The sequence below is a fragment of the Magallana gigas genome, chromosome 1, assembly GCF_963853765.1.
Source record: "Magallana gigas chromosome 1, xbMagGiga1.1, whole genome shotgun sequence".
Taxonomy (NCBI): Eukaryota; Metazoa; Mollusca; class Bivalvia; order Ostreida; family Ostreidae; genus Magallana; species Magallana gigas.
In genome coordinates this window covers 25515658-25533088 of record NC_088853.1, presented here as the reverse complement: position 1 = coordinate 25533088, position 17431 = coordinate 25515658, and the positions used below count along the sequence as shown (strand labels likewise).

Genomic DNA, 17431 nt, shown 5'->3' with positions numbered 1-17431 from the left:
ATATATTATATATGTATATTCTGCGCATAGTGAACGTTTCTTAAGGTCAAGATCTAGTAAATGATTCCAGATTGTCCTTTTGGTGATTGAATCATTATGACGTCATAATTGATTTGAAGAATCGTTTTTCCATACTATACTATATATGCACAATGGGGCAACGTTTAGGCATTCACATTAGTTTCGTTTTCGCTTCATATTATCATTGTTTTATTTAAATATGCTCTATAATATCATGTATGAATATATACTTAAAACTAGGTAACATACCTTTTTGTCTTCAATGCATTCCCCATTTTCGTGATGACAATTATAATTCATACATCTTTTATTACATTTTTGTGTACAATTTATTCCATAGAAAGTATTGTTGCAGTCTGCAATAGGAAAAAAAACCCGAATAAGGTGAATAAGCATTGTATTCATAATCATCTTTTCCTAATAACATATTTTCCCAAACATTCAATGATATATTCGTATTGTCTACAACATGGGCAATATATTGACTAATAATTGACAATATGTCTGCATAAATAACATTGTTTGCTAACATTCAAATGATGTACATTTTTGTCATTTTAAGAAACGAATAAGAACTTCATGGTTACTTGCTTTGCTACACTTATGGACTTAAAGTAGTTTTAACTGTGGATTTGTAAATATACATACGTTTTAAACACAGGTTTCCCTGATAACCCGCCATACATCCAACTATACATGTTCCACTTTTATGGTGGCAGTCGTTCTCACGACAGTGTCCGCATTGTTTACCGCAGTTCATTCCATATGATCCAGTGTTGCAAGCTTTATTATATTCAAAGGTTTGTCATTTTTAAAACCCATTTCTTTAAATTGATTTGACAAGCTTAAGGTTAAGTTGTTTGTTAATTGTTTTTCATCATTTTGTTTTCATGCCTACCTCTTTTCATCGGTCATATTACATAAAAAAAGCTTAAGAATATCTCATTATTAATTAAAATAAATGGAAGGTTTTTTATGATAGTTGAATTTGGCAAAATGCACAATTAATTTTTTTTTTGAAAATTATTATTGTTCAAATGATAGTATAAGTATTCTCTTTTAATCAAAACAAATACATGTACACTTTTCCTATTACTAAACAAGAACTTCCTCGGTAGATTTCTATGTACTTCTTTTACACAATTTCCCCTGATAGCTTATAATAAAAACGTACGAGTTTTGCACAATTTTCCTTGAAAGCCGGCATCGCAGCCAATTTTACACATTCCGTCTAGATGAAAACACTGTTTTATGTCCTGACAATGTCCACACTTTTCACTGCAGTTAAGACCGTAGAGTCCCTCGTCACATGCTTTTTAAAGAAAATCAATGACTATTTAGTGCAGTATGCTACTAATAAAAACTTGCTTATGATCTATTAATAGCTTATTTGTATAATACATGTTGGTATTCGAACATTGTCAACACAAATGTTTGTTTTGAGCTATATTCCGATGTATTTATGAAAAACAAACAAGAAAAACCCAAACAAACTACCCCAAAAAAGTATGCCAATGATAGGGTGCATTTAAATGTATGGTCTTTATTAATATGGAAACGCATTTCATAAACAGAATACCTTCACGACACATGTCCCCCTTCCAGCCTTGTTTGCACCCAAAGACACACGAACCATTGACATGGTTACAACCGATGCATGCTTGCTGGCATTGTTCAGAACAGTCCTGTCCAAAGAACCCGTGTAAGCAAACTGGAAGTGCAATGAAAATCAACCTAAAATCAAATCTGTCTTTCTACATATATAGATACAAAATCCCCAATGCTATCACGAATAACACCCAGTTAATTACATTCAGTTCATATGGAAAGGTGAAATGGTATTACAGCTTCAGAATAATAGTATCAAATGTACTTTTACTAAATATATTTCTTTTCATCACTATCGCTTAATTTGTATTTAAAGAAAGATATAGACCATTTTTTACTTAGTTTTATACACAAGTGTTTTTGTGTACACATACATATTACACGTAAACATTATGGGTGCTATTTATGCAACTCTGAAGATTATCGACGTCTGTATCTTTATTTGATTAACAATAAGAAATTTGGTACCAAAAATTTAACATTTTACTTTTATGTTTATGATGACATGTTGCTTTTAAGATAGCTTGATAGAAAAAGTCGTTTTGAAAATCATCTCAATGAGAACATGTTCATTTATATGCAACATAAATACAAAAATTAAGGAAGTTTACAATATGTATGTACGCTAATTATAGAAGGTTTTTGTATACTTTGTTTGCTCTTATAAAGAAAAGATAAAAAAAAATAGTAATTGGAGTTTACGTCGTGGACAGACTGAATGAACCAGCTCCAAATAAATATCTTTAAAAAATAATTAAAAACAAAAAACCAACATCCATAAACCAAAATTATTGATGATACATAACAAATTACAAATCAAACCTTCATGACAGTAATCTCCCCTCCATCCTGGTCTACATCCAGAGTCACACACACCATTTATGTTGTTACAACCATAACATTTATCGGAACATTTACCTGCACACTCCTCTCCAAAATATCCACGGGAACAATCTGGTAGTAGAATAAATACTAAAACGTATATCATTTGTGACTTATCAACATTAATTTCAAAAACTTGGTTCATTGAATGATATCAAATACGTTAGCAATCCAATGTGTCAAAACGCCACATTTCCTCAAGAAATGATAAAATAAAGTGGAAGTTGCGGTTTTCCTTAAGAAAACTTACGGCAACAGGATTTAACCAAAGAAAACAAAAGTCATAAAAAAAAAGAAAGAACAATAAATATATGTTATACAATGGTTTAACTAAACAAACCAATGCGCACAATAAACGTGTACGTGTTAGATACAAGTTATATCTAAGCGAATCTTACGAAAATGTTCTTGATTAGGGATTATAACGTGTCCTTGTCAATGATTTATATAAAAGTTCTTCATATTATTTCACACTGTCTGTTTTAAATACAATGTTGATTTCACACAAACGTTAAAGTAAATTTTGTTACAAATCTTTAAAATAAATATTCTTTTAATCCATAAAATAAGTGATCAGTGTATTTATCCACTTTAACAAAATATATTTCAGTGGAAACGTATGCTTCTGTATACAGTATTGTCATTGAGTATTCATTTGTAAGGACAGAAACCTACTTTTCTAAAAAATAAAAATTACCAACTAGATGATATCAAATTAAAACGGGTAATCGGCAATATACATAGGCTAATACATGTGTCATTACCAATTCGCAGCAATGCTGAAGTGTTGCAAAACTCAGCTATGGGTTAGTAGCGGTATCAGCTGAATAAAAAATATTCTGACTAAATGTTTCTTTATATACTAAATACATGTATTTCATTCCGTAAATGACAACAGTGATAACCATTAAGTTCGATGCATTTTTGTGACGTCATATATTCTTTTTTTAACGTAATATGCGTATCTTAACAGTGCAAATGAAATAGTTAAATCGCATCGGCGAAGGCGATTAATGACTCTAAAATAGTTTTTTTTGCAGTTCTAGCTGAAAAATTATATTGCTTATTTTACATATTGTTAAAACATGTCCCATTTTTAAAACAAAAGGCATAAAAAAACTTATCAAGATTGATTTACATAAAAGTGTGGTAATCTCTGGGTTGTCCAAGCATGATTTACATGGTAACATTGTTTTATTATTATATTGCAAAGTTTTCTTTAAAAAAATACCGATCTTTCATCATAATCATCTTTCGTTAGCTTAAAAGCCGCTAATATTATCTTAAAGGTGTCATAACAGTATTTCACTGAAGGTTCATGTCAAAACATGGCTGAGCCAAAATAATTCCCGAATTTTCCTTTGAATTCGGGGAGTTTCCGCACGCGACAGGAGCTGATTTTTTTTATGAGCTGAAAAACAATGTGTAAGAGGTCTAACTATCCCATTTTTGTAATAATGCGAGGTCATTTGAATTTTTGATGCGTGTTGTTTCCAGAGGGGGGTGAAAAGGCCCGGGCTTGATTTTCAAGCACATGTGTAACTTCGAGGTAAACAAAGTCTCACGCCCTGCTGGGTGCACGTGTGTATTTTGCTAGAAAATTGTAAATGAAGCGTTGTTTAAAAAGATGTCAAGAGGATTTTTTCCAGAAGTTCGTTTTGAATTTTTAATCTGTATGTAAAGTTGTGCAATTTTGGTAAGAATATATAGTAAAATTTAATACTGTAGTGACACCTTAAACTCCCTAGTGATGTTGAATTCGATATAATATAAACGGTAGTATATATGTAAAGGAAACAAGCGGCTTTATTACTGTTTTAATGAAATTGGAATTTTACGTTAACCTACATTTCCCGAGAACTATGAAAAGGAATGCATATCGTGACGTCAAAGTTAATTATGGTGTCGCGTACAAGAACCTGTAAAATGAATTGGGAATCCTTAACATATACGTAAAAAGTGGAGGCTTGAAGCAAAAAAATAACCCTTCGAATACTTACGGTCACATGTTGGCTCGCTACTTCCGTCAATAATAAGACGAAAATAACAACACATTAAATTGCATAATGTGAAGCAATCATCTAGATTATGCATAATAAAACTATCAATTAATTTTTTGTAAACCCATTATCATTAACAATGCTATGCCTAAACAAACTGCAATATTACTTAATTCGCATCGGTGACCTTCGTAACCAGGCTTACAACCCTGGCAGGTGCCCGTCTCTATGTGACAGTAACGACAGTTGACATCAGGACAGGGAATTGAACAGTTCGACCCGTAAAATCCAGTAGTAGGGCATCCTAAAAACAATAACATTTCTGAATTAATGTGTTGTAAAAACTTAAAAATTAGTTATTTTTAGTATCAATTAGCTAAGTATTCGTTGTGTTTTTTAAAGCAACAACGTGTGCCTAATAACACAATATTTAATTATATACAAAACAAATGCAATAAGAAAGAGTCATCAATCTAAATGGTAAACAAATCATACATAAAACTATAAATGCCTGCCAAAATACGCAGCATTTTTTTTATATATTTTTATTATACCTCTACCAAGCTTGGGGTGAAATACATTGTAAAGTAATGCATCACATTACCATTGCTTCATGAATTAGGGCATAAGAATACCATTACTATTACTTGATTTCTCTGAAGGAGAAATGCAATGCATTACCATTAGTGAAGTTATTCATAATCATCGATTACTTTGTGAAAAGTCAAAGATTAGTTTAAAATTAGTTAAAGGTTTTTGCAAATCTTTTGAATATGAAACACACTTTAACATACCTACAGGTTCTAGTTAACTATCAGGTATAAATTAAGGAGACCGACTTTAGTTTTCATTGCGCATATGTTTGCGCAATCTACTATAAAACAGTGGATTTATACTTCTAATGAACTTTTTTCGATATCATTTATGAAATTGAACACAATTTACAAATAAAGATAAAACAATTGAGATTTTTTAAGGATTTTTTTTTGTATTTTTAAACGATTATTCCGCTGAGCGGTAAGGGAACGTTGCCATTACACTTATATAACGTTGTAATAAAATGAAGCTTTGTAGGCGTTCGCTAGAAGAAATAACATAAAAGAAAAAGTAAAATTTGTATGCCATTGAAATTTTATAAACAGAATTATGCTATCATCGAGGACATTTTTACGGTGGCTGCCATAGGACATATGCTTGAGGTATATTCTTTAAATTCGTGGAAATAAAAGTGCTTCCCACGAATTAAAATTCGTGGCCAGGAAATAAAAGTTGTGGCCACGAAATAAAAGTCGTTCCTACGAAAAAAAAATTCGTTCCCACGAAATTAAAGTCGTGGACATGAAATAAAAGTCTTTCCCACGAAATAAAAGTCATGGCCACAAAATAAAAGTCCTGGCCACGAAATAAAAGTCGTTCCTACGAAATAAAAGTCGTAGCCACGAAATAAATTTAGTTCCTACGGAATAAATAATTTCAAATGAAACTACAATTGAAGAAGTTTATCGAATACATGTAATGTCAAAAAAATCATCTTTAATATTTTATAATTCTTTAAAATAAACATTGCATCTTTAGAGGCAGCACATTGTAACAAAAACAGAAATTTATTTTATTAAATTAATTTTCACTCTCTTATTCCACGGAATTAATAGTAGGTAATGGCCAAACAAACATGAACCAGTTGTGCTCATAATTTCAGTTACTGTAACATTTTACAGCCTTGTCTATATTTTACATTTTATAAAGCACTTTTCAGTAGGATGCATATTGATTTGATAAAGTCAACTGGGCTAAAAATTAATAAGAATTAATTGATTTTTGATTTATTATTTAACGGGTCATATCAGATATGGATTCGTCAATGGCTAAAACGAGGGGTTTTTTTCAATATATTTTTCAACAAACTTTTTATTCCTATCTGAAGTTCTAACAGTAATAAATACAAGTCAGAATAAACAAATAATAAGCTGGTTCATAGAAACAGTTAACTTGTATATTGATCATCTAAAAAGATGAAGTACATTAAAGTAGTTTGTTATACTTTCATGTTAAATACTGAAATCTGATTGGTTAAGACGCAGTTAATAATATTTACTATTACCCTCAGCGTTAGCAACGCACTTGGCAACGGGTAACATTAAAAAATGTTACATGCGCGAAAATTATGCGCGTACGGTTCGCTGTAGAATTCACGTTATTCCTATATAAAAGCAGTAAAATTTTCTTAAAAATTTTTAAAAAAGACATTCAGTATAACAAAATAAATAGTGCCTGTTTGGGAGGATAACAGTTGAAATTGACACCCCTCGAAAACCATTGTCAACCTCCGTTTCGCGTCGGTTGACAATGGTTTTCTCGGGGTGTCAATTTCAACTGTTACCCTCCCAAACAGGCACTATTTATATAATATTACACAGTACTTGTTAAACCCATTCAATTCTCATTTAGTTACAACAAATAAAATTCGTGGAAACGACTTTTATTTCGTGGCCACTTACCATAGACCTCCACTTCACATAGATCGCTTTCAGCAAACTGAGAGTAATCTTCTGGGTATGGAACATTGTATAGTCTCTCGTTGTAGTAGATAACGTATTGTCCATGGAAGGTACATGTTGTATTAAACACATTAGGAATGGTGGTTTCAGTAAAGTTAGTGTCCTTAAAACACAGTGTTCCCTGTAATCTATTTGTTGTATTGGAGACATACAAAGAAAATCCTAAGAAAGACTGTGCTAGGTAATTTGTAGAACCTAAACCTGAAAATGATTTAGTTCACAGTTAGTAAGCGAACAACCCGACTACTAATATTGTCTATACATTCAGAGAAATCAACATAGATCCTTTTAAAGGAAAACAGTTGAAAAAAAAATAACACATCATTAAAAGAATGCCATCAAATGATACAAAATTAAAAGAGTAAGATAATTGTTTTCAAATTGAATGGAATTGTTATGTGTTGCTTCTGATAAATAAATATTATCTATGTCCAACATATATGTTTCTATAAAAAATAAAAAAAATAATTTACTTTGTTTGCATTTTAAAACTGTTTTATGCATCATTAAAAAAGCAAGCAGATTCACACATTGGCTTAAAAACAAAAAGTATAGACTGAAGGACCACAAAAAGCCTGTACAGCAAAACTCGTTTATAACGAATTTCAAAGGACCATAGAAAAAACTTTGTTATAGCCGTAAATCGCTATACTTTTATAACGAATTCGCAAAATATATTATAGCGAATTCGTTATAAGATAATTAAGGGGTTTTCCGGCTAACAGTTTTCTAAACTATCGTAAGTTATAAAATTAGTATTACCGTCATTTACCAAAAATGTCAATATAACCATTTCATTTCAATTTTTAAAAAAATTCCGTATACTATTTGAATTTGAGTATTTTATATATGCATTATAAAATTGCATGTTTCCTCAATGAAGTTTGAAATGGAAAAAAAATCGTTATAAATATGATAAATTACGTTAACATTTTGCGAGCAGGGGTCTTAAAAGTACTTCGTTATAGCCGTAAATTCGTTATAGCCGTGTTCGTTATATACATCAATTTTCTATAGGTTTAAATAAGAAATTTGCCGAGACATGAATAACAATTCGTTATAGCCGTCAATTTGCTATATCTGTGTTCGTTATATTCGAGTTTTGCTGTATATGTTTTCTACCTAAGGCATAGACGTCGTTACTACATTAAATAAAAATCGTATACTGCTCATAAGAAATGATTTTATTCTTTTCAAAAATATCGAATATCAAGGAAAATGGTTCAATAATAGCGCCGCAATTTTCCTTGCTATTTTGCAACATGTCATACAAATTGTTGTATACAGGAAAATAAATAAGAATTAAAAGTTAGCGATGTTTAATAATTCTTATTTTTTCTAGTATAGTCCATAGTACTGATCAGTATTTGTTTTACTGCTAAGTTTGTTTTAAACTTACATTTTGACTCTATTTTTTTTCTAAACGAGTTAATGGCAGACATTTATGCACAATTAAAAAAGGGACAGCTGACTTAAAGAAAGTCTAGTGCATTCTTTTTTTAATCTTATTAATTAGTTTGGTTAAATCAATGGTATCACTAATTCTAGGATTAAAAGGTCAACGGCATTGTTTAAAGACAATATCTTTTTAGCAATCATTTCAATGGCCTTTTAAGTTATACATTTTACTACAGTTATTGCAGCGATCAGAAAGATGCCGCACCATTTTTTTCCAACATACCATGAATTAAAATATCAGATAAAAAAAATTATAAAAAGAAATATGGTTCCCAAATTATTGAATAAATAAGTGAAGTGTATATGTATAATTACTAAAGTTTTAAATGAAGAATGAAAATATGCCGTCTGCCTGTCACCTTAATATGTAGCCTGTGATCTATTCACATGTAAATTTTAACTAACAAATCCGCATGGGTTTCTCGGTACAGCCGTCGGAATGACATATAAAGTATCTCAAGATCAGTGAAAATACAACGCTCTTAGTAGAATAAAATTAACGTTCCTGTTATCGTAAACGTTGCAGAATAACCTCCTAAATCTCGAAATGTTGTCTGAAATGGAAAAGAATCAGCTAACGCTTCGTTTTTTTATTTGGTTTTTTAAACAGCATTTATCGACATCTAAAGTTAGTCTGCAACATTCAGAAAACCTGTGCTTTTATTTAAATCATAAAAAAGTATTTATTTATGGCATAATATAACTAATGTGTCATAGGAGAAAGAGGGTGAGTACAAGTGACGCATAAAATGTTTGAAATTTATTCTACAAACTTAACAGTCACAGTTTAGCTTAATTTTTATCAAAAGTTAGAACTCATGAGATGGTGAGATGATGATTGAATAATTAAAAAATAAACAACAATTTAAAAAGTTCACCAGGGTATAAAGTTGGTTGGTCACGTGATAAAATCCTGTGAAGCCCAAATGGCTTTTCAGTAGATTTGATCAGGTACCAACCAACTTCATATCCCGCTGAACTTTTTAACATTGCTGTTTATTACTTATATTTACGTTTGAAAGGACAAATCGTTCAGAACTGTTAAAATAACCGAGATTTTATATTTACAATAATTCAAGCGACAAGTGATAAGCGCGTGCTTTTATCATTACGACGTCACGAAAACGTTTATACAGAATTGAACGTGTTCGCTTTTTTATAGGTTCATAAAAGGAAAAATATTTGCAAATGTAAATATTTGACACATATATTTGTTTATAGCTGGGAAGAATGCGTTAATTTGTATCTCTTATGTTTTTAATTTGATTGTATTCGTTCAATATCTTAAATTGTTTCGTATAAGTCTGACTTACATTTTTTTTTGTAACAATTAAATGATTTATTCACACATATTACGAAATTTAGAATTCTTAGATCAAATAGTGTTTGACAAGTTGCAGGGTGATATATATATATATATATATATATATATATATATATATATATATATATATATATATATATATATATATAAAGGTACATGTACAAAAAATGATTTAAATGAATATACCCCAGATCCAATTATTCGTCAAGTAATAGATTGTGATGTGATGTATGCTGTGGATGCTTGTCAGGTTCACCCACCAGATGGCGGTTTGACCACTTGCAGATACAGCACATTGGCCTTTGTCCCACATCAAGTTCGTTTTGCGTCCATCAACAGCATTACTTGCTGCAACTGTGTCGTTATCTGGGATGAATGGGGTCTGTTGGTATGTTGGTTTTTTAATGGCAATATTTTCTAATAAAACAAAAAAATCCAAGGACAGTGCTGATGTATTAATTCAAATATCATATCATGAAATATAGAATTTAACTCATGTTTTCATTTGATCTAACTGACTTCAGGAAATAAAATATGCTGAAAATACCGTATATCAAGTTCTTTCCGCGTTAGGTTTTTTCCGCGATTCAGAACCTAGAACGGTATATATAAAATTTACGCGAATCAAATTTTCACTATTTCAAAGTCATAGTAAAAACTTAATTCAAGATTGTTTAAATCTGTGAACTAAGAGGGTAAAGGTATCTAAATTGCCGCTCTTTAGAATGAAAAATTCGGACAATTAAACCATTTACACGATTTCCTTAATGTGAATCAATTACCAATAATTGTTTTCAGAGACGAAAAGATAAAATAGATTAAAAAAAATAATTTACCTTTACAAATACCAGTAGCTCAGGTATAATAAGACATCGGCTTACGTAAGAAAAGCGACTGTTTTAATAAGCTTGTCGATGGATTATTAAACAACGAGGCTTACAATTCTATTATCTGGCGCTTGTCCTCCGATCCCGCAATTTCTACTCTAAAATTACTGAACACAGTTCAATGTACTTTTACATACCTGTTTACTTCATAAAAAAGGAGAGAGCTATAGTATAAGAACACACTTTGTATCAAATTTACGCTGATATATTTTCCGCGATTCGGAAATCTTCGCGAAGAAAGCGGGAATTTAATACACGTAGAAAAAACCTGATATACGGTACGTCGGGACGACGAGCCGCCGTTTTTACCTGGAAACAAACCAAACTGTTTTAATTTACGTGGCTGGTGAGGGTGTTTAAACGATATTTACGTAAAGAAATGACATCTAAAGTAAAATTTCTCAGGAATTTTTGGTACGTTAATCATAATCCCCCACCGCCACCTCAAATCCGCAAGAGAGCAATAATCACAGATAAAAATTTGAAATGATTTCGTATGCTTCAAACGGAGCGCTGTTAAGGCTGCATTTACTTCAATTACTAAGGAATATGTCATTAAAAACGACATACAAATGTGATGGCCGTATATCTCAAAACTCGAATGCAACTTTTTGCAATATGCTATGATTATTACTCTAGTGACCCATGTATTACGACACACAAGTACATATAGAGACATCACGTGTCTATCACGTGACATTGATATTTAGAAACATTTTATTAGGTCACACACATGTTTCAATATCACAAGCGCATATCCATACATTTGTTTCCCCGTTGTACATTTATTATTTTTGTATATATAATCTAAATGTGATCTCCTTCACTTACAAATCACTGCTGCTTTAATGCAATCGAGTTAATTAAAACGGCATATCCAATCAAAGTACTGAAGTACTGAAAGCCTAGCTCTTTTGGTGTGTCTTTATGCATAGTGGGTAGTACAGACTGAAAATCTCTCTCTCTCTCTCTCTCTCTCTCTCTCTCTCTCTCTCTCTCTCTCTCTCATGCTTTTAATGTCGGCAAAGCGTCAGATAGCGACCAAATTTTGTAAGCGGCTATTAACAAAAATATGTCTGTCTAGTAGAACAAAGTTCAACAGTTGCTGCCTTCAATTTGGCAACAAGCGTTATATATTCAATCCCCATTTCTCCTACGCGCAGCAAAATAGTTCACTGAAATTCATGCGCATTTGTGTAACTATTTGGTACAGCGGAAGCTTTTACTTTGACGCTGTTTGGTTTTTTGTTTACTTTTGAAGTTGTACTATTTATGGTAACATTGGCGATTTGCCTGCCTACAGCCAGGACTCTGCTTTCAGCAGAGCCCGGCTAAAAATGCATCCGAAAATTCATCATTTACCGGGATATCACGTCATTTTTCAACAACGAATAAAGTAAATCAGGAGAATGAAACAATACAGCAGCAGTTTTTAGTTACCTCATGACCTTTTATATCACTGTGTAAATTATGCGCTGAAGATGCTATACATAAAGTTTCCTTAGCTCAACCCCTTTTTCAAACGCAGCGCCGATCTAGATTTCGGCTAAGGGCAAATAACTAGATGTAGTAATGCGGGAAATTTGAATTTCATTACGAGCGTTTGACTATAAGTTTTTCTTGAAACTAAACCGTTACTTATGTGTACTTAAAATTCATACAATTGTATATTTCAGGTGCCACCGTGGATCAGATAGTCATCGAGGAAAAAAACGAACCGCTAAAACATCATAGATAACCACGATATTACCACTTTATAATGTTTATTCAGTGACAATCAACAAGCCATGCATTTTTTCATTTGATTTATTTTGTAACTGCTTTGTCAATAAGTTCAATAAATGATGAATAAAATATTATTTTCAGACGTTCTTCTTCAATATTGTTTACATTTACATTACTGGAAGTACAAGGATAAAACAATACCCCCCCCCCCCCCCCGAATAATTGGGGGGGGGGGTCACACATTTTGCACATTAAATGAAAGAAAAAATGTATAAAATTTAACTCATATACAGTATCTTAAACATTTTCTTTTTGATATGGAGATATTGAATAATTACATGATCTACAGCCTTCTTAATCTCAAAGAAAAATATTTTCAATCAAACAATATATACATGAATGATGTGAAGTCTAAGATTTTATATATTGGTCACAAGAACAAATATATAGATTTTAATACATTCATTATTCATTTTTAAAAGGAAATATTGAAGAAATAAAGCACAGTTAAAAAAAAAGTTTAACCAAGCATTCAGGGTTAAAAAATGCATACTCAACTGATTTTAACTATTAAAATTTTAAATATCTTTGATAGTAATTAAAGAAATCAATGCGAATCAAACATTTCTTAGAGAATATATTTCATGATGGCGGTATAACCTTTAGATATTAGTGCATGTTCTTGAAGTTATAAAAAAATAAATTTCTGCAATTTTGCAAAAATCATCATTGCAAGAAACTCAAAGAAAACACAGAAACAACAGGGGAAACAACATCAATAAGAATACCGGTGTTTAACAACAATGTTACTGTGGTCAAAAGGTATGACTTTTACCAGAATGTTATGAACAGGTACCCTCAAATGTATTTGACATCCAAGGCTTTTGCCTCAATTCTTCCTAGATTGCAGAAATATATCACAGAGAGTAAATTTTGAAAAAATTGAAACAGGAATGGGGAAAAAAGCAAGTTTATAGAGAATTTCAATCTGCAGTCATGGAACAAGTTGTCCGAAAGAGAGAAACATATGCACAGATTAATTGACTGCATTTAAAGTGAGGCTATCAATCCAACAATTTCTTCAATGCATTCCTCTGTAAGTGACACTACACAGAACATAATATAAAAAACAAACGACCTTGCACAAGAAATAGAAAATATGCATGCTTCAAGGTTTGTCAATGGTGCTGAACAATTGGTCAAAATGATAGAGCTCATAATGGAAAACACATTTAAAACAAGCATGAAAAAAACCCAGTATCAACTAAATATAAATTGACAGAAAAAGGACCCAGCGAAAAAAACAAAGACAGAAAATAAAATCAACAAAAGAGAGTGGCGAAAAAATTGCTGAAATAATTTCAAACAATGACTGTGAAGTCGCCTCATTTTTAGTTTCAGGCAATTCCTTTACTCAGAGAAACAGAGGTTGCATGAACACATATTTTGAAACCACACAAGCCGCCAGATTAAGAGCTGCCTGTAAGACTAAAAAACTGAAAGCTGGGGTTCAAAAACCAAAAGGACATGTGGGGAGACTCGGAAATTATCTGTTTGACAGGGATGCGTTTCAAAAGTTTATGGAACCCCTTCCATCTGACTCTAAGGTAAGCTGGCGAGACCTAGGAATAAGATTTCAGGTGAAGAACAAATCTGGTTTACGGCCAAGTAACGCAGGACAAGTTTTGATGGAAGCTGCCAAATTCCTGGGAATTGATGTGTCAATTTAACACTGAGAAGAGAATCAGCGGTAGAGACTATGCTCAGCGGATTAGGCGTGCACGGCACAAGCTCATGTACCAAAAGGTTACAATTCCTGCCTCACAACCCATCCGAAAGCTCCATACAGAAATTAGAAGACGGTTGAATAACCAGGAAATATATGTAGGTGAACTGATTGCACCAACAACATATCGGAGAAACCACATAACATCAAGTGGAGACCTAGAGGAAACTGAGGTCAACGTGCATGGACGAAAAATCAACCTAAAACACATCAGGCGTCAAATAAATGTTGAACAGGGCTTACTTTCAGATGGCGGAAGGATGATTATGAAAATCTGGATGAGGAGACCATTCTGGCAAGGTTCAGCAAGCTTAAAAGATCACTGTGCCCAGTGAGCCTATGTCGGCAATTGACGAGATGATGAAAGTTGAATACACCAGAACTTGAAAGTTTGGCATGACCACTCAGACATCCTGAATCATAGTTATGTCAGCTTTATGATATCAGCCCTCTATGACCCCGCAGTTTTTTTAACAGATGAATAATTCAAAGAGAGGTATCCTGATAGAACTCCAGTAGATGTTCAGTCAGCTGTCAAGAAGCCATACCTATATATTTGGGTCAGTCAAAAGCCACCGATGTTGATCAGCTGTCCTACACCTCCACCAGATTGGAAGATATGGATTCATTACATCAGCCAACATGCTTCAAGGAAACAGCAATCTATGATGTTCTTCGCGTTTTCAGTGGAGATGGTCCTGCTAGACAGTTTGAAGCAGGACATCAAATAGGTGGAAACTTCAGCTGTCTTTGTGATATTTCCGTTAAAGAACACCAGAACCGTGAGTGTGCTCTGCGGTTCCATCCTCCAACGCTATCTTAGAGAATGAAGATATTAAAATCAGGAGTTCTCTGGAAGGAATATTCTGAAAGGAACATCAACCCTCTGTGTAACTTGAAGAAGGAAGCCCTTACTGATGAACTTGAAGCAAGGGGTGTTAACACCTATGGAAAGTCTGCGGCAGAAATGAAAGAGAAACTTGTTGAAATTATCCATGGCATTCAAAGACCGCCTGCACTCTTAAAGTAGATCCAGTGTTCTGTGACGTCACACTTTTTTGTAAAACTTTGAATTCTTTAAAAATTGTGCAAGATAGTTTTATTTATTTTATGTGAATATAATCACATGGATGTAATTGGAATTATTGGTAGGTTCAAGATATTTTCGCACTTCATTTCATACTAAATTTCCAAATTTTTATATATTTTATCTATGCAAAGGGGAAATAACTCTTTTTCTGACTTTTCTCTCAGTTGTATGTCTAAATGCTATATTTTTTCTTATTCCAACGATTAATTTTAAAATATTTTTGTAATTTTAGCTTTCTGATAAAGTTGACATTAAAATTAAAGAAGAAAAACAAATTTCTGCCTACAAGATTTTACTTTTAACAAAAAAAAAAACATTTTTCTAATGCTAAAATATGCTTTAGTATGTTTATCTGGCATCTCAAAAAGTGTGATGACATGTATATTTTTTCTAACAATTGATGACATTTAAGTCTATTAAGTCGAAATCAGTTCAGTTTTTCAACTTTCCTCAGAGAATTTTACGAGTATGGAGCTACCTTAAGTAGTAACATTCATTCTTAATCATTGTCCAGATATGAAATTCCATCATGTGAGCCTCTTCACGATTTGAGCAATATTGTGCAAAATTTAATCACGGAGCTTCCAACACACATTGAAGACCACAAGGTGCAAGTTGATTTTGAGAAATTTGCTAAAGCCACAATAGGGGACAAGAATCAGTTAAAGGGATCAGATGCCAGGTTATTTGCTGTAAAGCTGGCCAAATTTGCTCACCAAAAGTTTACAGAAAATGGCATTCCCAAAGAAATCCTCCTCATCTGCACATCACTTGTGGAAATGATATCCATTTGTTACAGCCATCACCATCAAAGGCCTCCAAAGACAATTTTAAGACTCTATAACCAAAGCTTTCTTTTCAGCGTTCTCTGCAAAACAGTAATTGGAACTCCAAAGAAGATGACAACAAGAAAATTTTATGGGTGTCATTTCCACAGCATGACAGTATATGCACCCCAGACTTTCAGAATCTTCTGTCTACGATCTCTCTGATTCCAGAACAGGAGGAGCGATCATTTGGAGATATGCGCAGGATCTCACTGAACACATCAAGCAGACAGTGAGGATAAATCATTGACAACGCAATAGTGAGGTTTAACGCACAAAAACAAAATGACAGGGGAGATAACTACAGAAAACAATAATCAGCTATCAGTCAGCAGGCAAGATCACTTCCAACAGGTGAAGATACAAGATTTCCAATTGAGATGCTGCGGACCCGATCATATTTATTTCAGACCCATTGTGAAAGGATAGCAGATTTCTTGCAAGAAGGACTTGGTGGTCCATGGATGGTGACAACATTGTATTCCATGATGGTCCTATGCTCTCAACACTTTCAAACAGATACTATTACAGACTCCATCAAAATTCTGGACAACTGTCGGTCAAAATGTATGTCAGCATTTGAAAAGGGAGAAATTCAATTGCCATTATTAAAAGTAAAGATATTTGATGGGAGCAAGCCAAAAAAAATTAGGAATGAAAGTAAGTGAACATGAAACATAACTGAACATTAAAAAGATAATTAAATGAAATTTCAAAAATAAATTTCAAATCAATTTATAAAATCTAATTACAAACTAGTAAGAAGTAATTTTTGTAATGCATGTGTGTGAATATATATAAGCATGCTTAATTTATGTTTTGAGTTTATACATCATTTCTATCAACCTTAGGTCTTCTTGCACCAAACCAAGCTCAGTGTCTCATCACAGGAAACTCTGGGCAACGGGCAGATGAGGACCACGAGTCAGAGAGGGAGGAAGAATCAGCCGATTCACAGATGCAGTTAGTCTTAGGTTTAAGCTTACAAAGTTTTACATAATTTGAGGGACACAAACTATAAATTTTTAGCACTTGCACCAACAACAGTTTAAACTAAATGCTATTAAATTATAACACATTAATCATTAGCTCAGATTTAATTAATAAATAGTAAGATTAAATTTGTACATTTATTATAGAAAATACATGTACGCAATTTTATTTTTCGTTTTTGAAGTTATAAAAGCATATCGTATTCTATCAACCTACAGATCTTCTTGCACAAAACCAAGCTGAGGGGCCCCTCACAGGAAAATCGGGGCAAC

At 32.6% G+C, this 17431-nt stretch overlaps 1 protein-coding gene across 1 annotated transcript in view; it reads right to left on the bottom strand.

Moving 5' to 3' along the window:
* The window catches only part of LOC105317817 (receptor-type tyrosine-protein phosphatase epsilon), a 38334-nt gene that overhangs the window by 7030 nt on the left and 13873 nt on the right, over positions 1-17431 (bottom strand). The window contains exons 2-7 of the mRNA XM_066089217.1: positions 4681-4815; positions 2452-2583; positions 1601-1732; positions 1196-1333; positions 670-804; positions 271-377 (exon numbers count right to left, since the gene is read on the bottom strand). Coding sequence (XP_065945289.1) covers positions 271-377; positions 670-804; positions 1196-1333; positions 1601-1732; positions 2452-2583; positions 4681-4815 — 779 coding nt within the window. The remainder of the gene's footprint in view (positions 1-270; positions 378-669; positions 805-1195; positions 1334-1600; positions 1733-2451; positions 2584-4680; positions 4816-17431) is intronic.